Source organism: Gopherus flavomarginatus, chromosome 1 (assembly GCF_025201925.1).
Source record: "Gopherus flavomarginatus isolate rGopFla2 chromosome 1, rGopFla2.mat.asm, whole genome shotgun sequence".
Lineage (NCBI taxonomy): Eukaryota > Metazoa > Chordata > Testudines > Testudinidae > Gopherus > Gopherus flavomarginatus.
In genome coordinates, this window is record NC_066617.1 from 15,825,549 (window position 1) to 15,853,481 (window position 27,933).

The window sequence follows — 27,933 nt, forward strand, 5'->3', positions numbered from 1 at the left end:
GTTATAATTATATGGTAAAAATAGGGTATGCAAGACAAATCAGACTCCTGAAAGGGGTACTGTCTGGAAAGGCTGAGTACCACTGCTTTACAAGATCGGAGCCAGACTAGCAAAACTGGGGAGGATTGTTTGATCAGGCAATGGAATGGGAGCAAAAATTCATATCCGCAACACACATATCTGGTTGTTGTATATATCTTTATACATTATTTCTACTGTACCAATCACCAAGGTAACGTATAGATAATAGAGACATACTTGTGTATAAAACATTTATAATGTTCAGCATTTTCTCTTAACATGTGGCAGGGGGCCTGGGGTGAGCTGGTGTGATTGTGGATGAGGATGGAAATCTATGGAGGTGTAAGAACATTGCTGAACAGGGAGTGGAATGCATAATGCCAGTGTGCTCTGTGTACAATAGCATCTTTCCCAGCTGATCAGCACTGCCTTGTTGGCTGCCTACCTGTGGTGATTTATGCACACTGCATCCCCCTTTAAGGTGGATTGTGGGTGTGGTGACACCACGGTTACACTCTACTAGACCATTCTGGGACTCAAGACAGTATGGCTCAATGGCCAGAGTCAGAGCGGCAGCCTAGGAACCGGGGTCCATATGGCAGCCCTTGAAAGCAGGGCTGTGTGGCCTAGGGGTCAGATCCAGGGGGCCGCCACCAAAGTGGGGGGTGGCTGCCAGGGTAGGGGGACCCAGGCCCACCTGACTCCACTGGGTCCCAACCCAAGGCCCTAACAGTGGTGTAGTGGTCCAACACTGGGTCAGCGGGGAATCCAGCGGCAACACATTGGCCTTACACAGGTAGGAGATACCACTCACTCCATCTCCCTGGGCCACTTCCTACCGTACTTTCTGAAGTTTTAGTCCCTATAATGTCAGGGTCTCTGGGCTCCTCAATGGAGGAAACAATTTTTCCACCAGCAGTGAGATTTCAGTCAGGGCTGACTCCCTGGCAATGAGGCTAGAAGCTCCAGCCCTTTTTTTTTAATAGAGTATTTCAGCCCTGCCTGGGGGGCACCTCCTTTAATGGGCTGCTTTCCCCCCAGTGCCCACCATCTGGGTTAAAGAAGCCAATCAGAGCTGCTGAAGGAAGCAAGCGGAGCTGACACTATACTCACAGGAGGGGAGGGGGAAGGAGGGAGCAGGAAGTCCAGCATCTCAGGGCACCTCCACTCCCACCTCCCCTCCTGTGGTCTGAGAAGAGGGGATGAAGAGCCCCTGGAGCTGTCCGCCCCAACCCGGAAGTGGGAGAGAGGACCCTGCTGTAGCTCCCCAAGGCCTGGAAAGGGGGTGAAGAATCCTGGGAGGAGCAGAAGGGAAGTTGTGGGGGCAGGGGACAGAATTGATGATCTGGGGCCTGGGGTGCTGAGCAGATGTGAGGGTGAGAGCTCCTGCAAATCACTTCACCCAATAAATAGGGGAGGGTGGGCAGCACCGATTGTCATACACACACTGGGGATGAGCAGAGAGAGCTCAACAACCTAAGGACAGGCCAAAAACCACAGTGTAATGTTTTTTTAATCTCAGGATTTTGCGGGGTCTGACTCATGATTTTTGAACCTTTGGGATTGGCACTACTGTGTGCATTCTGCTGAACTGCAAGTGATGATTCTCTGCTTTTTGTGTGTCACCCTTCTAAGAAAGGTGCTAGAAGCCCACCAGCTCCAACACTCCTCCCCATGAAGTTTAGCAGGGAGTGATGTGGGTGAAGACTATTGCAGCCCCCTACTCCATCCCCCTCCAGCTCTGCCAGGGCATTTCAGGAGAGTACTACAAACACAGGACTCTGAGTCAGGAAATCTGCATTTTACCTCTGGCTCTGTCACTGATTTGCTGGGTGAGCTTAGGAAAGTTACTTAACTTCTATCTTTGAACTTTGAATGTCCCCCTCAGTAAAGCGGGGATGGTTAACATTTATTGAATCTACAGCGCACAGGAATGTTGTAACAATTAATGTCTTTGAGCTCTTTGAATGGAAGGAGCAATGATAACTATTGTAATGAATTGGCTAGTGTACACATTGTACCAGTGCGACCCATTGGGTTTGATCTACTCAATTCTATGTCATAGGAGCAGTGAGGTTATTTGGTCCCTTCCACACTCCTTAACTTGAGAACCATCATTTTTCTCTTTCAAGTCTTATTCTTTTCATAAGTGACTCCTTATGGCAAGGATGGGCAAACTATGGCCTGGGGGCCACATCCGGCCCTTCAGATGTTTTAATATGGCCCTCGAGCTTGGGCCAGGAAGCAGGGTCTGGGGCTTGCCCCGGTCCGGTGCTCCAGTCAGGGAGTGGGGTTGGGGGCTTGCTCCGCACATGCCATGGCTCCACGCAGCTACTGGAAGCAGCAGCATGTCCCCCCTCAGGCTCCTACGCGTAGGGGCAGCCGGGGGCTCCACACGCTGCCCTCACAGCTCCCATTGGCTGGGAACCATGGCCAATGGGAGCTCAGGAGTGGCACCTGCGGACGGGGCAGTGTGTGGAGCCACCTGGTCATGCCTCCACGTAGGAGACGGAGGGAGGACATGCCACTGCTTCCAGGAGCTGATTGAGGTAAGTGCCACCCGGAGCCTGCACCTCTGACCACCTCCCATGCCCCCACCTCCTGCCCCAGTCCTGATCCCCCTCTAGCCCTCCGAATCCCTCAGTCCCAGTCTGAAGCACCCTCCTGCACCCCCAACCCCCCATCCCCACCCCAGAGCCTGCATGCCCAGCCAGAGCCCTCACACACACACCTGCACCCCAACCCCCAGCCCCAACCCGGAGCCCCTTTCCACACCTCTGGACTCCTAATTTCCAGCCCCACCCCAGAGCCCTCACCCCCTCCTGCACCCCAGCCCGCATTTTTGTGAGCATTCATGGCCCCCCATACAATTTCCATACCCAGATATGGCCCTTGGGCCAAAAAGTTTGCCCATTCCTGCTTTATCGGATCCTGGTCTTTGGCTAGTGCACAGAAAACTGGGGGGCAGGACTTCTGATTTTCTTCTATTCCCTATTCTGCTATCAAATCATGTGATCTCTGGAAAGCCACTGCATCTCCATGCTTCAGTTTCCCCCTCTGTACAAGCACAATACATAATCAGACTGCTGAGTAGCTGCCTCACAAAGTGGCTGTGAGTCTTAATTAAGATGTTTAAAGTTCCTTCAGAACTTCAGCTAGATGGTGCTAGAGACAGACAATATTACTCCAATCTGCAAATTAAAACAAAATTTTCAGAAATTAGTATTTCTTCCCCACTGGTTCAGGATGATCAGCATCAGCCCCAAAACCGATCATTGCCCATTATCAAAAGGCCATTTAAGACAATTTACTGATGCAGATTTAGACCTAAATCCCCAGCTCCCATAAAATCAGAATGTGACAGATCCAGCAGTTTTGCTGAGGGTATAAAGAACTGCAGAACTCTATTCTAAAGAGGGAAGAGTAATTCCTTCTGCATGAATGCTGCCCACTGATGAAGAGTGACCTGAACAACATCCTCCCTGACACATTAAGCATCTGCAAAATAATGGTTCCAAATCCTGTACTGCAGTGATTCTCAAACTTTTGTAGTGGTGACCCCTTTCACACAGCAAGCCTCTGAGTGCAACCCCCCCTTATAAATTAAAACTACTTTTTAACACCATTATAAATACTGGAGGCAAAACAGGTTTTGGGGTGGAGGCTGATAGCTCGCAGCCCCCCACATAATAACCTCATGACCCCTGAGGGGTCTTGACCCCCCAGTTTGAGAACCCCCCTGGTGTACTGGGCATATTAAGAAGGTCACTGGTGCTTTGGGAGCCTGCATAACAGCATCCCACCAGTGGCTGGGGCTGGAAGGAATCATTAGGTCCAGTTCACCATTGTCCTGCTCTCCTGCATGGTCACGTACAGCTGTGCACAGCGAGTGCTGCCGAGTCAGAATGGCGATGCTTTGCACTGAGGGGCAGGGCACGGCGGCACCAGGCTGCGAGTGCGGGTAGAGCAGAGGGAGCACAACAGCCCCCGGCTCTCTGTGCAGGCGGAGGGAGCAGCCTGGTGTGGGTGACCGGGTGGAGGAGCAGCATTTCCCCGGCTCGTTTCCCGGCACAGCCCCGCCAGCCTAGGGGTCAGCAAAGAGCCAGAAAGGCGCCCGCAATTGCACAGCAACTCCTCCCCCCAGCGAGCAATGGCTGCGAGCCTGAGACTATGGAGGCTGAAGCCCTCCCGGATCCTGCGCTGCTCCGTTGCCTCTGGGTTCAGCAGCGGCGCCACAGCTGGATCGGGGCAGCAGCCACAGCTGGAGAAACTCACCAGCACTCGGCAGCAGGATGGCATCAGGTGAGGCTGCGCTGCACCCGTGAGAGCTGCTGAGCAAAGGGTCAAACAGAACCGACCAGCGCTGGGACTTCAGAGTCGTCCCCACTCTCCCTAGTGCCCTCATGGGGCATTCCGGTTGTGGGACTGTGTATACAACCCAAACCCCAACACGAGGGGTGTGTCACGCACTGGCCCCCACCCCCAACTCGCCCGTAATAGCAAAAGGCGTTGAAATGCTGATGGATTTCACTGACATGCAGAGTTTTCTATGCAGTTAATCTTCATAACTCTGGGTTTCTGGTGTCAGTGATTTAATGGGACAAAGCCCATAGATTTGGCAATGGAATGAGTGATTGTAACTGAAAGGTGGATGGGGTACAGTTCAAGGCCAGTATGATAATCAAAACCGAGGGGGATCATTTTTTAAAAGTGCTTTTAAAAATAAAGACATAAAATAGTTTACAGGAGCAGCGGTGGGGCCTTCCTATGTGTCTTTTATTCTGTTCAGTCCCTGGCTTAATAATTTTGACAGCACATTTGCACTTCTAAATTTTCCTTGTGGTATAGAAAATCCTGAATACACCGTCCATGGTGTGCATGGAGCTGTCTGACCTATGAAGAGCCAGGAGCCTCCCGCCACAGAGGTTTACCAATCAAAGGACTTGTCTACACTGGCAATTTACGGTGCTGCAACTTACTCACTCAAGGGTGTGAAAAAACACCCCCTGAACACAGCAAGCTTCAGCCCTGTAAAGTGCCAGTGTAAACAGTGCATGAGTGCTGTGAAATACACCTCTCATGGAGGTGGTCTTTTTAGGGTCCTGGAAGAGCTCTCTCTCTCAGAGCTCTGCCATGACTACACAATCCACGTTAAAGCGCTGTCAGTGTTTCTCAAAAGTCAGTGTTTCTCAAATGCAGCTACCAGGGGCTTTTCTTGCAGCCACACCCTCCTGCACTGTGATGTAAGGGAGAAGTGGCAAAGTAGTGGCACCTCCTGGGTGCTTCTGGAGGCACCACCTGTGTGTTGGTTGCTGGATCCTCCAACAGGGGTTGGGCCTTGTCCCTCTCCAGAGACACCTGGGGCACAACACTGGAGGAGCAGCTGGTGAGTTAACCACCGTCCCAGGAGTGGTGGGGCTCAGGCTTTGAGCTTCAGCCTTGGTGTGTTGGGGTGGCAGGCTCTGGCCACGGGGCTTTGGGCTCCAGCCCTGGGCTCTGGCTGCGCAGCCGTGGGGCTTCAGGCTCCAGCCCCCTGCTGCCTCCCCCGGCCATCCACCTACCAACCCCATTGCCCCTAACTCCCACTGCCTCCCCTGACCCTGCCCCATCCAGTGTTCAATTTGTCCCAGGCTTGCCAGGGTTGAGTACGTCTGCTGTGAAAAGTGATACTTGTATGTCTGTTCATATCACTTTCACAGCAGACTGACTAGCTAGCAATAAATATATTACAATAATTTGGACATGCATATGTGCATATTTATTTGTTTTTCCTAAAGCTAACCAAATATTATAGGAAAAAATGTGAGAGTAGCTATCAGCGAGTGCGGCCACCAAAAAATTTGTCCTGAGAACCCCAGGGCTAGATCCTGCAGTTGCTTCTGTATGAACAGACCCTTGTGGCTGCCTGGAGCCCCATTGCCCAGGGCTCCCATGCTTATTCCCATCAAATGTAGTCCTGTTGACCTAAATGGGATTATTCACAGTCACAAGTGTTATGTCTGGTTTTAAGTGTGTGCTGGATTGGGCCCTAAACAGACACAGTGAGGTACAGGACATAACTGTGCCTTAGTCCCACAAAGTGTGTTGCTTGGAATTTTTAAATTAAATTTTGTATTTTTGAGGGGAGTGGAGAAAGGGTTCCTGCCTTCACTTTATGAAATTGTCATGCTCTTACCCTTTGCCACCATGGGAGAGAAGTAATCATAGAATAAACATGACTTTTGTCTGTTCCCATGAGGTGGCCTCCCAAGGATCTAATGATCAACACATCTGGTATGTATAAGTAAGCTCTGTAACCAGTCCATACCTGATACAGAGGAACACGACAGCCTCCCATCAGGCAACCAAGTTGTCAAGAAACGCTTTCTGCTGGCAAGTTTAAAACCGGATTCTGCTGTAAATTCTTTAGCAGAGGGATAGTCTTTTTGTTACATGATTGTACAGTGCCTAGCACAATGGGGTCCTGAGCACTGATGAGGTCTCATGGCTCTACTGCAATACAAATAAATAAAATTAAATGAAATAACAGCTTTCAAGTGCCCGGCCTTATTTTGACCAAAGCTTTGATTCCAGAAACAGTCTAAGAGATTCTATTTTGTTTGACTTTATCATGACCAATTTGTTATTAAAATCTTTACAGACACGTTATCTTGAATAACCCTAAGAAAAGAAATGCTCTGTCACTGTCTATGCTGAAGTGTCTCCGCGATGATATTTTGCATGATATCGAAAGCCAGGCTCTCAGAGTCATCATCATTTCAGGTACTTCCTTGACCTCAGGGGGAAATAAAGGTTGGGAAAAAAGATGGGTTAACTGCTATGTTCTACAATGCCATATACCTAGTGGTGGTTTGGACAGTGTTAGAGCTGGGCAAATAATGGATGTTTTGGTTCACTGTCAGTTCCAAATTTGCAGAGTTAGGGCCATTGTTTACCTAGCTGTAAAATTGGAACAATACTTACCCAAACTTCATTAGGTGTTTTCGATGAACGTTGTTACAGATCTGGAGATCCAGCAAAGACTTACATATATGTAGGGTTTCTATTTTTCAGGGCTTATTAATTTCATTTTTAGGGGATTATTTTTAGCAATTTTTAAATTTTATGTAGCTGTAGATGGAACAGTCTTCCAGGGGAGCAGTGGGGGCAAAAAATCTAACTTGTTTCAAGACTGAGCTTGATAAGCTTATGAAGGGCATGGTATGATGAGGGTATATGGCCCATCTCTCCAATGGCGGGTGATGGGACACTAGATGGGGAGGGCTTTGAGTTACTACAGAGAATTCTTTCCCAGGTTTTTGACTAATGGGTCTCACCCACACGTTGAGGGCTAACTGGTCACCATTTTTGGAGTCAGAAGGAATTTTTCCCCAGGACAGATTGGCAGAGACCCTGGGGTTTTTTCACCTTCCTTTGCAGTGTGGGTCACAGGTCATGTACTGGTTTGAACGCATGTAAATGGTGGATTCTCTGTAACTTGTAGTTCTCAAATCTTGATTTAAAGACTTCAGTAACTCAGCCAGAGGTTATGGGCGTATTATAGGAATGGGGGGAGGTGATATTCTGTGGCCTGCAATGTGCTGGAAGTCAGACTATATGATCCTGATGGTCCCTTTTGGCCTTAAAATCGATGAGTCCAAAAATCAGGGATGTTGGAGTTTTCTCTTTGTATACACTGTAATGAGCAACCTCTTCATAATGTTCCCCGGTGTACATCAGTCTAGTACTGTTTCGAACCACACTATGCTAAAGCACACTAGGGAGCCTTTAGTGCCCACCAGCAGGGTCTGCACAGGCTAGTTAATGCGCAACACATTAGTGTGCTTTAGAAATCACCCCCTCATAGTCTGCATTACTGCTCTGTGTAGACAAGTCCTTAAATACAAGTAACCATTTCCAGGGTTTATTTGATAAACACTATTTTTTTTATTTTTTATTATATCATGTTTTATTGGTTAAGACCTAAAATCAGAGGTCCTACATGTACGCTTAATTTTACACACTGTGAGCAATACCTTCTAAGTGACCTGAGAGAGTACTACCCACACCATGTGAAGCTAAGCGTATGCATAAATCCATGCAGGGTCTGGCCCTGCTCTGTAAGTGCAATAATAAGTACTGATGATAGTAATAACTAAACTTTTCTTCATTCAGTAAAAATAAAATCTACACTAGTGACAAACACTGCAGAAACCCTCTTGTAAGCTGCGGCATTTTGGACCGTTACTGCAATATATTTTTAAGGATTCATAAGTCCGATTGTTACTTTTCTTTTTTTTAAAAAATCAATTTTATATATAGGGAATTTTTAACAGAATAAAACCTAGGTTACAATGACCATCGGGTTAAAGAAAATGCCTTTTTTTTTTTTAAAGAGTTTACTGTTCAGAGGTGTTGAGCTCCCACAACTCCCATTGATTTCAGTGGCAATTCCAGAGGCTCATGTGCTTAATGTTGATATTGTGATCAATGCCATAACATGTTGTTGAGAAGTTCAGTGGCTAGGACACAATATTGGGACTCAGGAGATGTGGATTCTATTCCCAGGTCTATCACTAGCCGCCTTTGTACTCTTGCACAAGTCTCCAAACTTCACCTTTCCTCAGTTTCCCTATTTGTAAAAGGAAAGCTGACAAGCATGATAATGATCTAAAAGTGACCAGCATTATATAAGAGCCGAATCTGATTATGTCCCTTCTTGATACTCTTATAACCCCTATCACTATAGGTAAAGTTGATGAGCATGGTATAAGAACTGGAATAAAACAATAATATCTGAGCACTTCCAGAGCATATAAAATAGAAAAAAAAACAATAAACAATCTTTTTGTTCTTTTCTGGCCTATAGGAGCAATAACTTGATGTGTTTATAATTCTTTTTAATTTTGTGTGCATGAGAGTGAGAGTTGGATTTTGTGTATATCTCTGTGGCTGAAGGGCCTATTGAGGGAAAGGCAGGTCAGAGAGATGAGTTTTCAGTTAGCTTTGAAAGTCCATGGTACTTTTTATCGCTTGCTGTAATGAGCTTCATCATCTAGGTGCAGCCCCTGTGAAAATTCTGGCTCCTGTACACTCATGAGCTGCCCTTGGATGCTCCACAGAACAAAGGGTGAAACAAACAGGGGAAAATGACCAATTTTTTGAAATGTTATACTAATTTTTCAAAATTAAAAAAGTAAAAATTTTGTGAAATATTCAAAATATTTACTTTGGGGGATATTTTTTGTTTTAAATTTTTTTTTAATGAGAACTTTCAACCAGCTCTACTCCAGTTTCATTGTTCTAGTGGAATGCAGCTGATATGGAAGAGGAAGTGATCTCAGGCCAACTCCTGTGGGATAGTTTTTCATGACCTAGCAATGGAGTGGCCCATAGGCTACTGTGTTTTGTATAAATAGGAGCTTTTTAAGGGCATGTGTGTGGCTTTTTCCCAGACATAATTAGTTACAACAATCTGGCACAAAGGGAACAACTGCATGGCCAGGGCTGTGTCTGTCTGCAGGGATGGGACACAGTCTTTGCAGTTGGACATGGATGTTTTTTGGTGCCTGGCTACATAAGTATCCATTAGCAATGAAAAGCTCTAAAGAACCCCAAAACTGCTGACCAACTTACCTTGAGGGCAAATGCCCTCCATAGAGAGGGACTTCCTTCTTCCTACCACTATTACCTTGCTGTGGCCAGGATTCAGCATTCATCTAGGTGCAGATTTCTAGTAAGCATTGAGAGATCGGAGGGGGTAGTACTTTTTGTGTTCGACATAAAGGGGGATATATATTTGGGTGTATTCTGCATACTGCTGGCACTTCAGTCTGTGCCGTCACACCAGTCTTCCCAACCACATCATGTAGTTAAAGGATCCCAGGGAGAGAAGAGAGAGGGAGAGAACTGAGCCATCTGGGACTCAACAGATGAAAGTTTTGGAGGTGGAGCAACCATTGCCCACAACAACCATCTGAGAAAAAAGACAGCTCTTGTCTGTTGCCCTCCTGAACAACCTGGCACCAAAATCCTGATCTTTATTTAGCGTGGGTGAAATATTAACCAGAGGCTGCTGAGTGCTGTGTAAACAGGAGAGAACCATGTTAATCAGCCTAAGAACAGAGCAGCTCCCCCACATACTGGGTAGGAACGGTTGTTTATGTTGCACTGAATAACTATTTTGTGGTGTTTTCTGAGAAGCTGGGCAGAGCCCTGTAAAACCCCATCGCTTCCTATTGACTGAGGTAGGAAACTGCTAAACACAGGGGGCCAAATACTACCCCCATCCCAAGGAAAAGCCAACAGGATGAAGGAAAGAATTTCAAAAATTCTGTGGGTGTGACCTGACGTTATTTTTGAGGGGCTGCAGCCTCCTGACTTCACAGAGCTTGAGGATCCTTAGAGATACATGGTTCGATCCTCGCCCATCACCAGGCATTCACACAGAGAGCCAGCCCCACTATGCTTTTCCTTTGCCTCCCACGCTGCCCAGCCCCCCTCGCTCAGGAGCAGTGCATTTGGTATACTACCTTCTCTCCGAGCTGAGGAGAGGGTGTCACTACTGCAAGAAGCAGCACTAACTCCTCTCTGGATTTCTCCTAGGAGACCTGAGTTGCTCGGTAGCATTTCACACACAGCAGTAATATTAATAAGGTGAACATGTGGCCTGTCGTGATTTGTCATGATGCAGGTACCAGGGCCGGCTCCAGGCACCAGCTGAGGAAGCGGACGCTTGGGGCGGCCAATACAAAAGGGTGGCACTCCGTTTGCTATTAGGGCGGCATGTCCAGGGCTTTGGCGGGAATTCAGCGGCAGGTGTCTCAGTCTCTCTCTTCCTCTTTGAGCTGCCGCCAAAGTGCCGCCAATCGGCGCGTTTTTTTTTTACTTCTTCTTCTTTTCTCGCCACTTAGGGTGGCAGAAAACCTGGAGCCGGCCCTGGCAGGTACCTCCTGCCTTGAACCAATCCGTAGTGCTTCTGTACCATTAAGAAATTGTCATGTTTTCACCCCAGAGGTGGCTGCATTTCAGCAGCTTAAGAGATCCCTTTATATGGCTTGTATATCAATTTAAGATTCTAAGGTGCCTTGGATGACTTTGAGATGAAATATATTTGAGCTATGTGCATGTAAATTCTTATGATGTCTGCCATTTTGTGCCTCTCCTAGATGACCAGTTGTCATGGCTTGCACTAAGTTACACAAGAGATGCTCAGTAGCAAGTGATGTGAGATCACTGGTTGCATGTCACTGGGTTCTTACAAGGGGAGGCAAAGAGAAGCTGAAAATGAAAGCTCATGGGCTTCCTCTGCAGATGTGTCCTTACAATGCCCATTAGAGTCAATGGGGCTTGTGTGACTAAATGCTCTACAGCAGTATGTACAATGGCAGTTGAAATCTTGATCTAAAAAACAGGAGCCAACATTTTGTGATGTTTTTGCAAAGTACCCTCCCCCCCATTTTTTGGGTATCTCTGCTTCGGCCATATAGGACTTATTACATTCTGCATTGTCATCAGCCCAAGATGCTAGATTCATTCAGATCAGTGATGTTTGAAGCTTTCTCTTCATTTTATTGCATGCTTTGCAGCAGAAGGACCTGTATTTTCCGCTGGCCATGATTTAAAGGAATTGTCTAGTGAACAGGACACGAAGCACCATATTGAAGTATTTGAGACCTGTGCTGAGGTAAGCTAGGGTGCTGGTTTTGCATTAATGCCAATAAAGAGGTGTTGGCGTTTCAGTGAGTCCACTATTACAGTAAGGAGCTAAATGGAGCAATGAAAAAAGTTTAAGAAGGGGGAGAATGTGGTGGTCTAGTGGTTAGAGCAGAGCTTGGCGCTCTAGACTCCTGATTCTGCCACTGATTTACTCTCTGATCTTGGACAAGTTATTTCCTCTCATCATTTTCCAAATTCAAACAGAAGTAGAAGGATTACGCATGATTAAAGGCTTGTATCTGCAATATGCAAATACGCTAAACTAGGTATAATAGTTGCATATTCCTTTAAATCTTTTTAATATTTGATCCATGTGTCATCACTGCATGAGTCTTGCACTCTGCACAAATATGGATCAATTCCTTATCTGTTTCATAGGCATAATACTCCTAACCTACCTTGCATCAATTAGGATCCGTTGTCCTATTCCAAAACCTAGTTGATCTGCTGAAACCAATAGGGACAAATGGTTAATTTACTGATATTTGTTAAAAGTTCTGAGAACCTCAGAGAAAGTTGCTGTGTAAGTGCCAGGTACCATTAGACATACTGATAACACCCGTGGATTTGCCTGTTTTGTATTAGTAAGATAAATGTTTAATTTAAGGCTGATTTTTTTCTCCTTTCAGTTGAAGACAGGGGTGGCTTGAGGTTGGGTTCATGGGTTCAGTTGCACCCACAGAAATCATGAAACTAAGGGTGCAAAACCAGGAAAACATGATGGGGAGGCAGCCAGGCTGAACCTGAGTGGCACTGTGACCCTGTGTGCAAGATTTCAACACCTAGAGTGAGGAGCCAGCCCCAGCTCCGCAGGACAGGAGCAGCTGCTTCAGGGTGAGTGAGGGGATGGTCTCACTCTCCAGCCCCTGCCTCTCAGGGCCTCCCCTCAGCACCAGGCTGGGATTAAGGTTGCAGTGCTAGGAAGGAAGAGGCTGCTGCAGGTGGCCAGTGTCCCCTCAGCTGTTTAGTATTGTGCACCCATTGAATCAGAGCCGGCTACACTTACGCCGGTTGAAGATAGTCATGTGTTATTCATACAAGCTTGTGCCTAATCCCCATCTGAGCAATGTCCTGCCATGCTGACCATGGGCAACTTGAGCAAACAGCCACTGGTTCATGGAAAAGAGAAGCTCAACATAAAACTTGTTCTACTGTCATATAGAGTGGAATCAAGAGTAGACAATTTTCTCCACTTTAACACCAAAGGAAATTAAACTGTCCTGTGTGTATAATTAATTTCAGTTATCAGCAGTTCCAGCTGTAATCAGCAGGCGGGTGGGAATAGAATGGCTCAAATATTTCATTCTTTGGGGTTCTTGATGTAGCAAGGTAGGCTTAGATTTAATAAAGAAAAATATAGGAGGATTAGCAGACTATTTATAGTGTAAAAAGCTAAGTTAGTGCATAAGTTTTATACAGAATCAGGGCCTTAGTGTATGACAAGTGTAATAATTTAGCCATGAGTGTAAGGAACAAATAATGCACCATGCTTCAGATAAATATTCCTGGGACCATGAAAATGATAAAGAAGATTCAAGAGGAAATGAAATGCCGGGGACTAAAATAAATAAGATCTGATCTTTTTTTCTAACGAGAATATCTTGCACTTCTGTAGCCACATCTATCTGAGGATCTTAAAGAGATTGAAAAGTACTAATCAAATCTCTCTTTATCTCTGTGTGGCAGAGAAGTCTGATTGGTAAATAGCTACATCTTACATGTGGGGAAACCAAGGAAGTTAAGTGACATACCCAGTGTAGTGTGGTCTGGTGAATAAAGCACTGGATTAGGGGCTCAGGTGACATTAGTTCTAGTCCTGGCTCTGCTGGTGGCCTGCTGCATGCCCTTGGGCAGATCACTTCATCTCTGCCTCAGGTTTTCCATCTGTAAAATGGAGATAATACTGAATTCCTTTGGAACACACTTTGAAATCTATTGATGAAAAGCACTGTTTAGAAGCTACGTATTATTATCCCACACAAAACTCTGATACATTTTGGAGTAGAAACTAGCTCTCCTGACATGTTTAAACACAAGAAAACAAATGCGGTATTTTTCTTTAAAAGGATGTTTTGAAGAAAATACCTGCAGATGTGATTACTGTACACAAACGGATTCCTTGCCTAGTTCCATGTCTCAAGAAGTGCTGAACACTAGTTTTTAAACAATAGCACAATAACTGAGATAAAGGTAGAGCTAATGCAAAACTGAATTTGGAGATTTCAGCCAAGGTGTGGTATAATTAAGCAGAAGTGATTACCCTCCACAAGAAGAGAGTGAAGAAACCAGCTGAATTTTGTCATCTGGTCACAGTGTGCTAATGTGAGTTGTTTATCTAAGTAATCATGGTAACACTTAGCAGGTAAATAGCACTTTTTATCTGCAGAGCTCAAACATGGGTAAGTATCATTATACAGACGGGATCGGTACCACAAAAGTGTCTTGACCCTCATCTCTGTGTAATACTCTTTGGGTGTAGAGACTGTCTTTTATTGTATGTTCATTCAGCACCCGGCACAATGGGACACTGTGCTACCATATTACAGATAATAATCAGTGAAGATAATTATTGTATCTGTAATAATGTCTTCAAGTCCTGGATTATGGGAACATGTTGCACCTACGTATCTGTGACCTCTGACCACTTCCTTTTGCACATACAGGTCATGACTCTGCTCCAAAAACTCCCCGTACCAGTGATTGCCAAGGTAAATGGCTTGGCTACGGCAGCAGGCTGCCAGCTGGTGGCGAGCTGTGACATTGCAGTAGCGAGTGAGAAATCCAGGTTTGCTACACCTGGAGTCAACATCGGGCTGTTCTGTTCCACACCAGCTGTGGCCGTGGGAAGATCCCTTTCTAGAAAGGTAGGCTGTGTTCAAGAGAGAACTGCTCTCTCTGGTGCCTGGAAGTAGACCCCGTATTTACATGCTCTAGCTCCGATCCATGCACCTTCTTCACTCAGCACTTCGTAGTGAAAAACATTCCACTGCCAAAAGCAACTTTAGAAAAAAACATTGGTCTGAGGGGGGCTGGGAAGTCCAAGAATAGTGTAGACATTACCTGTATTCCAGGACAGCAGCTCATCTACCTCCCTGATCCCAAGCAGCAGGTTCCCACAGCAGCAGCAGATCAGCACAGTAGCACTTCTCCCTCCTGCCAGTAAATTCTTTCCTTTAGACAATGATGCTTCCCCCTGCTGAGAGACCCCTCCAAGTGCAGGATACCAATCCCATTAGGTATCCATTCCTGCCAAGCACTGACATTTCAATGCCAGCATGATCTGCTTAGCTCTTTTTTAAATAGCATCTATGACCCTCCTTTATCTCCTCCCCATTTCTTTCCTGATGACTGTGAGTATGGGCCTCACTCACTACATAAGGAATACCATGCACTTCACAAAGCCTTGTTTGGGTCGTGCAACCTCAGGTGCCAGTCCTCATACTGTATCCATCTGGGAAGAAGCTTTCCAGGGGGGATCTGCTCAAGTGCAAGGGTCCTCCTGTGCAGGTCAGATTGCAGGAAAGGGACCTTAACCCTTAATTTCCTGGCTCTGATGCCATCATCTTGAAATCTAGTCCATTTTCTATTGAGTGAGTTAGAATGGTTTGACACTACAGCTGCTCCTGGATCATCCTTCCAATATTTCTGATGGTACAATTCCATGTACAAATATGTGTCACTGTATTTTTTTAATGTGCAGGTGCTCCCATATCAGATTAAAAAGCATCATTGTTGCAACTGTTAGAACTTCTGTGTTTACATCTTATCAAATGAAATGTGTCTGAGATGCTTCTATTTCTAGTTACTGAAACAAAGACGATAACAAAGGTAGTTAGACCTTATGATTCATGATATCAGCTGATTGCCCCTATGGGCAGCAAGGCAATTTTCTTCCCATATTTAGCACTGTACAATTAGCCAAGTATATTATGGATTTTTTCCCTCTCATTTAAAGCATCAGACACAGGTCACTGGAGGAAGCAGGATACAGAAATAGATGTAGCTGTGATCTAACATGAGCAACCAGGAGTCTAATTAAAAACACACACAAAACTAAAACTAAGGCCAACATTTTCAAAAACTACCCACTGATTTGGCATGCCTTCATTTTTATTCTATTTTACTTTTTGTGTGCCCAATTTAAAGCACCAACATGGGCCTGTGTTTTAGAAAATGCTAAGTGCCCACGCCTCCCCTTGGCTTCAGTTGGAATCATGGGGGTTCAGCACTTCTCAGTATCAGGATCAGGTGACTCAAGTTGGCACCTTAAATCTGTGGGCACTTCTGAAACTTTTTTGCCTCTGGATTCAACCCTGCTCCCATTGAAGCCCATGAGAATTTTGCCAGTGACTTCAGAGGTGAACAAGATTGGGCCTTATGTCTCCATTTTAATTGCTGACATAAACCAATGCAAGTTGAACTGGCTCAGTATGATTTATTTTTTCTGTCCAGGTTGCATTAGAGATGCTGTTCACAGGAGAGCCTATTTCTGCCCATGATGCATTACTGCATGGACTTCTCAGCAGGGTGGTACCAGAAGACAAACTGGAAGAGGAGACCATGAAAATTGCACGCAAGATATGTGAAACCAGCCGATCTGTTGTGGCACTGGGGAAAGCCACCTTTTACAAACAGATGGCACTGGACCTTGATGCTGCCTACAGAATGACCTCCCAGGTCATGGTGGACAATCTGACCTTGAAAGATGGACAGGAAGGAATAGAGGCCTTTATTCAGAAACGCAAGCCTACCTGGTCACATAGCGTGAACACAGCTTGCAAATGAGTACGCTCAGGCTTAGCTAACTCACACCAGTGTCTTCTCTGTGAAAGTCCCAGGGACTGTATTTTTGGTGTTGCTGAAAACTGTATTTCACTTCTGTATTGTGTAGCCCTTATGAGAGTGATGGCCACTGGCAATGGTGATGAGGAAAGTATGTTCAGCTCGAACTATGGGCAGGTCCTCGGATGGTGTAAATTGGCATAGCACTGGTAAAAGTCACTGGAACTATGTTGGTTTACACCAGCTGAGGATCTGGTCTTCTGCCATTAAGAGGCAACAATATTGCACAGCTATTGGATGGTGTGTCCAGGGTTCAGCAGGGAGAGTGCCTCTACACAAAGATACTTTGTTCCTAACAGTGAAGTTCTATGCTACTTTGTTTGCTTCCCCAGGTTTTGCATAGTTAATTAATGCAGTTGCTAAATCTCATGGCTTTCTTTCTTCCAAATGTTGGGATGGAGAATGCTATCCCCACTCTCCTTTTTTCCCCATCTGTAAATATTTGGCAATGTTTGCCCCATTTACCATATACATCGATTTGCTAAATTTACTATATTTAGCTCTCCTTTTCCCCTTATAGTTTATAGTTCATTTATATCAGGAGCGTGATTTTCCATGCATAATGCATTTTCCAATAGCTATATGTGGTAATTTCTTTTAGGTCTTTCTTTTCTCTTCATTCTTTTGTACACAGTTCAATCCTGTTGACATGAGGCATTTTTGGGTTCTCCCTCCCACCCACATGTTGTCCACTGAATTCCCAGCATTCTGCATATATTTGTTTAGGGTTTTCATCTTCCCTGTTTCCTATAACTTTTGCCCAAACGCTTTAGTTCAATAACGTCAATCTTAACGCTAAAGGCACTTCACCAGCAGCTATCTGTATTATACACAATAGTGTTGTGATGAAGGCACCACATGTAATGCATAATGTATGAACTTGGATTGCACCTAGCTTTCTTTAGATTGTTTGCGATGCTGAAATAAATACTTGGCATTGGTACTCAGTATTTGGTCTTGTTAATGCTCTATAATGCATTGCCATTGCTTTCTTTTGTGCTTCTCGGGTGGATCCAGAAATACTTTAAAATAAGTTGTTTACCTTTACATTTATCTACACTATTTTCAATATGATCCTTCCTTGTTAGCTTCCTATCAAATGTCACATCCAGGAATTTATAGCTTTTAAATATACCTATTTGCTGTCCATACAGAGACAATTAATCTTTTTAATTTTCTTTTTAGTGAATATCATTCCTTTCATTTTGAGAATTGAAAATTCAAAGCCCCACATTTCCCCATTTGGCATTTTTCCTAAGTGCTTCATTAATTTGTTTCTCACCTATTTCTTGGTTTCAGTTTTTAGCCCATATGGTGTGCTCATCGTAAACCAGGATGTACCTATTCCTGCACTCATCCTTTTGGGGAGATTGTTTATCATTACATTGAGTAAGCTACAGCTGATAACACTCCCCTGCGGACTGCCATTTATGATTGTGTATATATGCTAAAGTAGGCTTTTCCTACTCTGATCTGCATAGTTTTTTACTTAAGAAATCCTTTATCCACCTATATATTTTTCCTTTTATGCCAGTGGATGATATTGTACGCAATAAGCCCTCCATAATATGTCATATGCTTTTTCAATATCTAGGAAAGCTACTATCATTTACTCTTTTTCTCAGACTTTTTTGTGCCTTCCTCTCTACACTTAGGCCATGTCTACACTACCCATCGGATCGGCGGGTAGTAATCTATCTATCGGGAATTGATTTATCGTGTCTTGTCTAGATGCGATAAATCGATCCCTGAACTGACTCCCGTACTCCACCTCAGAAGGAGGAGTAAGTGGAATCGATGGGGGAGCCGCGCATTCGACTTGCCGCCATGAGGATGGCCAGGGAAGTCGAACTAAGATACTTTGACTTCAGCTACGTGAATAGCATAGCTGAAGTCGCATATCTTAGATTGATTCCCCCACTAGTATAGACCAGCCCTTAGTATGTGATCAACTGTATTCCTTCCCATCCCAAACCCAGTTTGCACATTGTCTATAAGTCCTTTTTTTCTAGATATGTTGTTACTTGTTCGTTCACCGTTCTTGCCATGGCTTTACCCATACATGATGTAAGGGCAATTGGCCTGTACATATCAGGTCTCTTTTGCAGTTTCCCTGGTTTCCATGCTGGGACTGCAACCACACGTTTCATCTCTATTGGTAGCTCACTTGTTCCCCACACACTGTTGTATAGTTTTAGTGGTATTTTCAGACTTCCTTCACTCAGGTGTTTTAACATTTCGTTCCGTACACCATCCTTGCCTGGTGCAGAGTTACTGCGTTTACCGATAGTTTTTTGAAGTTCCCTCATACAGAAGTTTGTGTTTAATATTGTATTCTCATCTCCTTCCCACCTCTTCCCATTTTCATGATTCTCTTTAACAATTTTTCCCCATCACACAGATTTCTAGATCTGATTTTCTTCATTACTAACATTGTGGAAGATTTCTGCTGTGGCTTCTGCTTTTCTTCATTCAAGCTTTTTGTCCATTGGCCTTCTACAATGAGGCCTGGTACAGAATTGCCCTTACTCCGTATTCTATTCATTTTCCTAATCTGCCTGATGTTTAGGATCTTTATTTGTTTTCCCACTGTACTTTCTCCAGCTTTCTTTCCCCTACTTCTCACAATTGCCTTTCTTTTATATTTCATTAAAGCCTCACTATTCACTGTATTTTTTGCTTCCTTATATGCCTTGTTCCTTTCTTTAATTGCTTTTTTACGTTCCTCATTCCACCACTGTACATGGTTTCTACCTTTAGGGTGACTTAATATCTTAAGTATTGCTAACTTCGCTGCCATTGTAATTCCCTTAGGTATATTGCTGCTAAACTCCTCAGTGTTATCACTTATAGATTGTTCAATAATATTTTTGTTACATTTGCTCTCAGTTTAATTTTTTTCATATTCCAAGTTGGGGGCCTTCCTCCATCCTCAACATTGCCTTTACCTTGATAAACTATAAATACTTCCCATTCCCTCCTCTTTATTGACTTCCCAGATGCATTTGCTTGCTATACTACTTGACACAATTCCAAGGTCTAGACAGGAGAGATTTCCATTGGCTGCATTAAACCTAGTAGGAGTACCATCATTCAGTATTACTAAATTATTTTCATCAATGAATTGATCTGGATATTTGCCATTCTTATCAGTTTTTTCCACTTCCCTATAATTTGTTATGGCTGTTTAGGTCTCCACATATAATATATAGGCCTGTGGTATCTTCAACTGTCTCTCTCAAATCCTTAAATCTCCAGTTTTCCATGGTGGTTGCATATATTATATAGTCTCAAATATGCAGATTTATTCTGCTTTGGAATCTTGAAAACATTATACTCTATATTAAATTTCAAAATAATTTAGGTTTTTCTTAGTGACTGTACAAACACCTCTATCCCTTCCAACTTCTCTTTCTTGCCTATAGATGCCATACCCTGGTATTCTAAAATCTAGTTTTCCCTATGAACCATGTTTCTTATATTCAAATGATATCAGGTTTAGTATCTTTACGAAGGATGTTTTTCTTTAGTTCCTGTCCATGTGCTATTAGATCAATGGTTCTCAACTTATTACACATTGTGAGTCTCACCCCAGATCCTCGCTGCTTGGGGCCGGCTGGCTGCCCGCTTCACTACAGCCCCAGACCCAATGGGGCCGGCTGGCTACCCTGTGGGGCCGGCCAGCTGTCCGACCTCCACTGCGCAGCTGGCCCCGCCCTCGGAACTCGTGGGGACAGCTGGCAGCACCGGACCCCGTCACACACAGCGGGCCAGCTGCCCTGGACCTGGATCTTGAAGCTCATGGGGCTAGGGGCCCTGGACCCCCGCTGTGTGGGGCCGGCAGTTGCTCTGACACCAGACCCCCATCACACAGCTGCCCCAGACCCTCCAGCCAGCAGCCCTGACCCCGGAGTCCCACCATGCAGGACAGGCCGGCAGCCCTGACCTCTCTGCGCCAGGCAGCCGGGAACCTGGCGACCCTGGCACGTTGGCAGCCTTTAGCACACAGCTCATATACTCATGGACTCAAGATCAGAAGGGACCATTATGATCATCTAGTCTGACCTCATGCCCAACGCAGGCCACGGAATCTCACCCACCCACTCCTGTAACAGACCCCTAACCTATGTCTGAGTTATTGAAGTCCTCAAATCATGGTTTAAAGACCTCAAGAAGCAGAGAATCCTACAGCAAGTGACCCGGTACCCACACTGAAGAGGACGGCAAAAAACCTCCAGGTCCTCTGCCAATCTTCCCAGGAGGAAAATTCCTTCCCGACCCCAAATATGGCGATCAGTTAAACCCTGAGCATGTGGGCAAGACTCACCAACCAGCACCCAGGAAAGAATTTTCTGTAGTAACTCAGATCCCAACCCATTTAACATCCTATCACAGACCATTGGGCCTATTTACCTGCTAATAATCAAAGATCAATTAATTGCCCAAATTAGACTATCCCATCAGACCATCCCCTCCATAAACTTATCAAGCTTAGTCTTAAAGCCAGATATGTCTTTTGCCCCCACTACTCCCCTTGGAAGGCTGTTCCAGAACTTCACTCCTCTAATGGTTAGAAACCTTCATCTAACTTCAAGTCTAAACTTCCTAGTATCCAGTTTATATCCATTTGTTCTTGTGTCCACATTGGTACTAAGCTTAAATAATTCCTCTCCCTCCCTAATATTTATCCCTCTGATATATTTACAGAGAGCAATCATATCCCACCTCAGCCTTCTTTTGGTTAGGCTAAACAAGCCAAGCTCTTTCAGTCTCCTTCCATAAGACAGGTTTTCCATTCCTCGGATCATCCTAGTAGCCCTGCAGCTGTGCGGTAATTGGACCGTGGGTTGAGAACCGCTGTATTAGACAGTAAACAGTAAATACTTAGTACCATTCTGTTTACACTTCAGTGTTTCCCTCACTTAAAAAAGCATGGAGTTGTTCTACTGATAAGTTGCTAATATGTAAGCACTTTCCTGCTGCTTTAACCATAATTTTAATTTTGTGTTTTTTATTCCTGCCTGTGATGTGCAGTTTATTGCTTACATCATAAATAGTATAAAACTCTTTGTCCATACGTAGTATGTCTTCTCCTTTCCCCCCTGTAGCACTCATTATATCCTTTGATTTATTAGGTTGTGTACTTATCTCTTCTTACTGAGTTTCCTTTCCTCTTCCCCTGTTGGTCTTAGACGTCTCCTAGTAGCTTCTGCACTGTTTCTGTACCTCTCTGGCTTGGCTGCTGTACGCTTTCCATAGATTGCACTGTGCTTTCCTCCATACTTGCTACACTTGTCATATAAATGCTCCCCTCCACATTTACTGCATCTAAATTTCCGTTCCTGAGGCTATGGCTGCCGTGCACTGTATTTTGTATCTTGTTCGTGACTTCGAGTCTCGCATCTTTTCTATAGTCTTCAAGAATTGCAGAAGAGCTTTTTTTTTTTCTCTCTTTAAATTTGGCCGTATTTTCCTTGTATTCTTGCTAGATTTTGCAAGGAAAATGTTATTTTAAGGCCTCCGAGTTTTCTGTATAAACACCTCCTTTCACTGGTGCAATCTGTACAATCCCAAAGGATACGATCTATCATTTCCTGTGCCTTCCATGTTATGCATAATCCATCTTTATGCATATTAATTAGAAATAAATTACTATTTAATCTGCAATGCCCTGTTAGAATTCTCTTTGCTCTTCCTCTCAGAGCCTTGGAGAACATCAACGTTTTCAGCTGTTGGGCACACTTCTCCCAGTCTTTTCCCCTTTGTTTTGTTCACCCATAGCTCTTCCCATTCCTTCCTTATCACATATTTAGTTAAGTGTTTAAATTCCAGTTTGCTTCAGGGGATTCCCAGGTCAGTGCATTCAGAATGGTAATTTTTGCCTGTTTGTCCACCTCTTTGTTGCCTGCTGTCCCTGCATGCACCAGGATCCATGTGATTACTATGGTTACATCCAGTTGCATCAGTTTGGTTGTTACCAGTAATAGTTCATTAAGAAGATCATTTCTGCTATCAGACTTGCCACTGTAAATTGCCTGCTGCTGTCATAAGGAGTCAAACAGGCTGGCCATGGATCTGGTACCTCTTCTTGTTCTCGCTGCTCGCTTTATAGTGCTGGCCCAGCCCTCTCCCAGCTGGGATTCACTCTTGTTAACCCTGGCCCTCCTCTCAGGTGATGCCAGGTGACCTAACTGGTCTCAGACCTTCGTTAACCCTGTCAGGGCTGATGTGGGGCACACAACCCATCACAGTTACATCAGACTGCTCAGACAGATAAGGAGAGGGAAAGGTTAAATATGGGGGCAACTAACCTTGACAATGTCTTTTTCAATATAATAAGATGCTCTACTTAGTACATCTTCCTACATGGCCAACTGAGAGCACTGAGGAGGCAGTAAATTGTTTTTATAATGTTTATATTTAATGGGGGTTATTCAGTTACTCAGCAAATCTCTGTTGGCTCTTCTGTTCCAGGCTTTTAGGGATAAGTACAGTACTGGATTTTTACAGAATTCTGCTCTCCCCAAATGGCTGTGGAGCTCAGGTGGTTCACCCTGGACCATTCTAGATCACAAGTGAGGTGTTTTACATGTGCGCTCTCTCTTTCACTAGATAATTATATTTTTAGAAATTGTCCTCATGTAAGTAACAACCATCTGCAAAGCTACTTTTTTAGATTGACATTGTCTTCAGGGATTGGTTTGTTTTTTTTTAAGAAAAGTCTGTTTCTGATTAAATAGTTACGAGTCAAAGTAGTTTTACTAAATAAGGGTTGAACGCTGCTCACCTTACTCCTGTGAGTAGGTCTACTGCCTTTAAGCACTGTATCCTGCCCATCTTATTCACGGAAATAGGCCCATTCATACCCTAGTCTTGCAAAGACGTATGGGCCTGCTTAACTTTATGTGATCTTAGCAGTCTCATTGAAATCAATGGGACTATTCATTATATGTAAATTTAAGCACATCCATCCATACATACACCTTTGCAAGATCAAGGCTTAAACCTTTAAGCGAGGGCGTATTGGTTACTTATTAGATAAACCAGGGGAGCAGGATGCAGGGCTCCTGAGTTCTCTTCCAAACTCTGTCACTCACTTGGAAGTTTGGACCCCAAAATAGCAATGTCCCGGGTTTCGCTGTCATCCTCAGTGGAAGTTCAGGATACTCAGCACCCTGAAAGATCAAGATCAAACCCTTCATAAAGCTGGCTCTTTAAGTCCAGTGTCTCCGTGTCTGCTCAGAAGCATGTTATGAGGCATGACAAATTCTGTGCTAAGTGCTTTGAGATCTTCAAATGAAAAGCACTGCTGAAGTATCACAATCACTTATTTTTTAAGATGAAGATATTTCTTTGTACTATTTTTGCTCAATACAGCAATTGTGTATTTAGTATAGGCCTGGTTTGACTTGGGAATCCCCACAATTAGTCATCCATCTGTCCCTCTAGTGCCGGAGTCTGTGGAGCAGCCTCCCCACGGGGATTGCTGCATACCTTATTGCTGGAAATGTCTCTCGCTGGATCGGGCAGAGCTGTGAAGGAACAGAACAAACCTGCAAAGGGACTGACGAGGTGACCTCAATTTCCAGCTCTAATTTCTGCACAATTTTTTTTTAATCTACAAATGTCTTTATCTAATTTCATGAGCACACAGACTATTACTGTAAAGCAGAATGGTTGCACATGTGTTAATAAAGTTCTAAAGCCCAGGATCCGCAAACCAGATGATAAATTGAAAGCCCTACTGCTGGGCCTAGCTGCTGCCCGAGGACAGAATTTGCCCTGAAATAACTGAGTCTTTCCCTCGTCGCCCCATTCATTTCTATGACAGAACCTGCTCTGGAGCAGTCATCCTGCCAGGTAATTAGCCTAGTTCCAAGTGACATGTCTGTGTGTTGAGCTTCTAGGAATGCAACTTATCATTACAAGCGGCTCAGAGGAAGGGACAAGATTTCTGCTAACTGTACAAAGTACACAGCAGCAGCTGGAGTTGGATCTCATAGAGAAAATGTAACATACAAATTGCCATCCCAGGTCAGCACACTGATCCAGCTGGTCAGGCATCTTGCCTCAGAGAGTGGCTAGGACTAGATGCCTTAAAGAAGTGGTACCCAAACTATGGGGTGTGCCCCCCTTGGAGGGCACGGAGGAACATCTAGGTGTGCCCAGCGGGGACCAGGCCAGCCCCCATGGGGGGGTGAGGTGGGAGCATCACCCAGCCCCACTCTGCCCCCAGCTCCACTCTGGGCCCACCCCTGCTCTTGGCCACCAGTCCCTGACTGTGCAACCCCACTCTCAGGCCCCGGTCCAAGCCTGAGGGGGCATAGACACATTCAGTATTGGTAAGAAGGGAGCATGATAGGAAAAGTTTGGGCACCACTGCCTTAGAGGAAGGTGTGTGAGCCCCATAATGGACTGAAGTGTCAAGTAATGTAATGAGCACATATGATATATAAACATTTTCCTCTAATGAAGAATGTAAGCAAACAAGCCAGGGTGCAAAAATAGGTTTTAGCTTAATTGAAACTGTAATATAGTAATGACTACTCTGGCTCAAAGAAGAACATCCTATGGTCCACACCATATTTGCTAGGGCAAATATGTTGAAGGTGCCCTTAGACAGACACACTCAGGACACTAGGCACAGGACATCTGATGTTAAATGTGCAAAAGAGTAGGAAATCAGAATACATCCTAATTTTCCCCAAACACCTCTACCCCAATATAACATGACCTGATATAACACAAATTTGGATATAATGCAGTAAAGCAGGGCTCCGGGGAGGGTGGGGCTGCGCACTCTGTGGATCAAAGCAAGTTCGATATAACGTGGTTTCAGCTATAACACGATAAGATTTTCTGGCTCCCGAGGACAGCCTTATATCGGGGTAGAGGTGTACTTGGGATTTTATCACAAGCATCACAACATTTTGCCTTTTTCTTAAATCTCTAGCTCCTGGAGTCTGTTGATTATATGAGAGTTTCAGCTTTCAGAATTTGTTTGTTTGAAATAAGGTTCTAGCCCTCACGGTTGCAGAGGAAAGCTTGGAGATACGCACCATAATGGTTCAAAACCCAAAAGGCAAATAAAAAAACACCCCAAATTTAGTCATTATAAATCTTGTTATTTTTAAGCCGATCTCATGATTTTGGGGGCTGACTCTTGATATTTGAACATCTGGCGATACTGGGCTTGCACTGTAATTGGTAGCTAATGAGTATTATTGTCTCCATTTTACAGATGGGGAAAATGATGTCAATTGTTTTGCCCAAGTTCACATGGTCAGTCAGTAGCAATATAGCTTCTTCACCAGCAAAGTTTTCAGTGAAATCAGCAGAAATGCAGAGCATACATACTCTGAAAAGATGCTGAAAAAGCTTTTGGAAAGGAATTATATGAGCTACTGCATCAAAGGCCCCATGCTTGACATTTATTGGCTTTTTGATGAATGTTGGGGTAATTTTACTGTCAACAATTCCTCATTAGGAGCCTAGCAAAGTTCTTTTCTGACCATTATCTTGCTCAATATCACATCATGTTGCCACAAAGAGCAGAGATTCTATGTAAAAAAAAATTCTTTCCGTAGCTGCAAAATGGTCCGATAATTCTGCGTTTAAATAATTCCATGGAAATGTGGGCAGCCTGCCCTAAACAATAAAGAGAATTCAGACAAATGGATACGTTTTCATGAAGATCTAAAGCTTTTTGGATAAAACTCATACCGAGACTATGCAGCAGGATGCAATTCTGTTGGTTTCAGTGGCAATGCACCCAGTTTATACTATCTGATTTTTAGCCCACGGGCATCCTGTACCCCTCAAAAATATGCCTTTTTTTTGGTAAGGAGATGTACAAAGGGATATAAAAACTTCAGGACTGTATCTTTTCCCCTTCTCTATGATGTATAAAAAATGCCTGCATACATTTGTTTCCTACTTGTTTTTAACATTAGAAATGTAGGTCTTGTCTAGACTTGAAGCCCTTCTGGAAAACTGGAATCACTAATTCCACTGATTAATTGAAAGGGGGAAGTGATTCAATTGAAACTGTTTCAATCTAAAACAATGTTGCCAACTCTCATGATTTTAGAATGACTTGTAATAGTTGGTATTTTTCTTAAGCTCCAGCTCCTGGAGTCATGTGAGAATTTCAGTGTGATTCTGTATGTCCCCTCATGCTTCCTTCTCTTCTTCCCTCTGTCATTCCCCTACACCCCACTTCCATGCCTGCCCCCCAGCACTTTCCATCTCCCACATTCACTCTGTCTACCCTTTTCCGTCCCCCCATATTCTCCCTAGCCCTTTTCTCCCCACATTTATCCACCCTGGGGTTCCTAAGTGTTACCACAATAAATAAGCAATTAACAATTAAACAATAATAATCAGTAATAAAGCATTTTCTAACACAAAATTTAAATTTTCCCTGCTGCAGCTTAAGCCAATTCCTTCTCTGTGGCACTAACAGCACTTTCACCAGGGTGCATCAAAATCTGGACCCACGATTCTTCACTGGCACAGTTGCACTATGGAGGCTGTACTTGAGACAGCACACAAGTATTTTTACCACTCCATGGTCTAACACCAGGTTGGAATAATAATCATTTCTTCACTCTGATGGTCTTCTCAACCCCATTTGTTTGCTCTCCATGAACATTCCTGGGAGCGAAATCTTTGTACACAGGAATGTTTGCAGAAAGAGAGAAGAAAAGGCCTCGTGAATACATGTGTAAATATATATTCAAATGAATAGTCAAGCCAGAGGTCTTGAAAGCCTTTTGTGGGATCAGGGTGGGGAAACAAATCCCTGAGATGCAGGTAGCCATTCAAACTACATGAGTAGTGAAATACAAATTGCAAATGTCCAAAGCAACACTCATGGTTCACAAGGAATTCCTAGACTAACAGATCTGCATCTAATCTCTCTTAGGCATTTTTATGACACTTATCACCATAGCATCTAAATATGTTTCCATAAATCATGCGTTGCATAATTCAGAATGATGAACAAGAGAAGATTGTCACATAGTAAAGCCCTGGACTGGTACCAGAATGATCTGGATTCACTTCCTGGCTGTGTCACAGAGTCCCTGGGTGACCTTGGACAAGTCATATAGATTCATGGAGTTTAAGGCTACAAGGGAGCATTAGATTGTCTAGTCTGACCTCCTTTATAGCACAGTCCATTACATTTCACCCAGTTACCCTAATCATTTGTGTTTGCCTAAAGCATATCTTGATATGAAGACATCTAGAGATGGAAGAATCCACCACTGCCCTGGGTAGTTTGTTCCAATGGCTAATCACCTCACTGTTAAAAATATGTGCCCTATTTCAAATCTGGATTTATTTGGCTTCCCCTTCTAGCCAGTCCAA

The 27,933-nt window shown here is 44.2% G+C and overlaps 1 protein-coding gene across 3 annotated transcripts in view; it reads left to right on the forward strand.

Annotated features, from left to right (window-relative positions):
* The window catches only part of ECHDC3 (enoyl-CoA hydratase domain containing 3), a 46,662-nt gene extending 29,155 nt beyond the window's left edge, over positions 1–17,507 (forward strand). The window contains exons 1-5 of one of the 3 annotated variants that reach the window (XM_050936990.1): positions 3,956–4,323; positions 6,662–6,783; positions 11,589–11,686; positions 14,382–14,582; positions 16,171–17,507. In XM_050936990.1, the coding sequence (XP_050792947.1) occupies positions 4,172–4,323; positions 6,662–6,783; positions 11,589–11,686; positions 14,382–14,582; positions 16,171–16,503 (906 nt within the window). In that variant the 5' untranslated portion in view covers positions 3,956–4,171 and the 3' untranslated portion in view covers positions 16,504–17,507. Of the gene's footprint in view, positions 1–3,955; positions 4,324–6,661; positions 6,784–11,588; positions 11,687–14,381; positions 14,583–16,170 lie in introns of those variants that run through there. The other 2 variants (XM_050936988.1, XM_050936989.1) reach the window with 2 other exon arrangements.
* Positions 17,508–27,933: the final 10,426 nt, after the last annotated feature.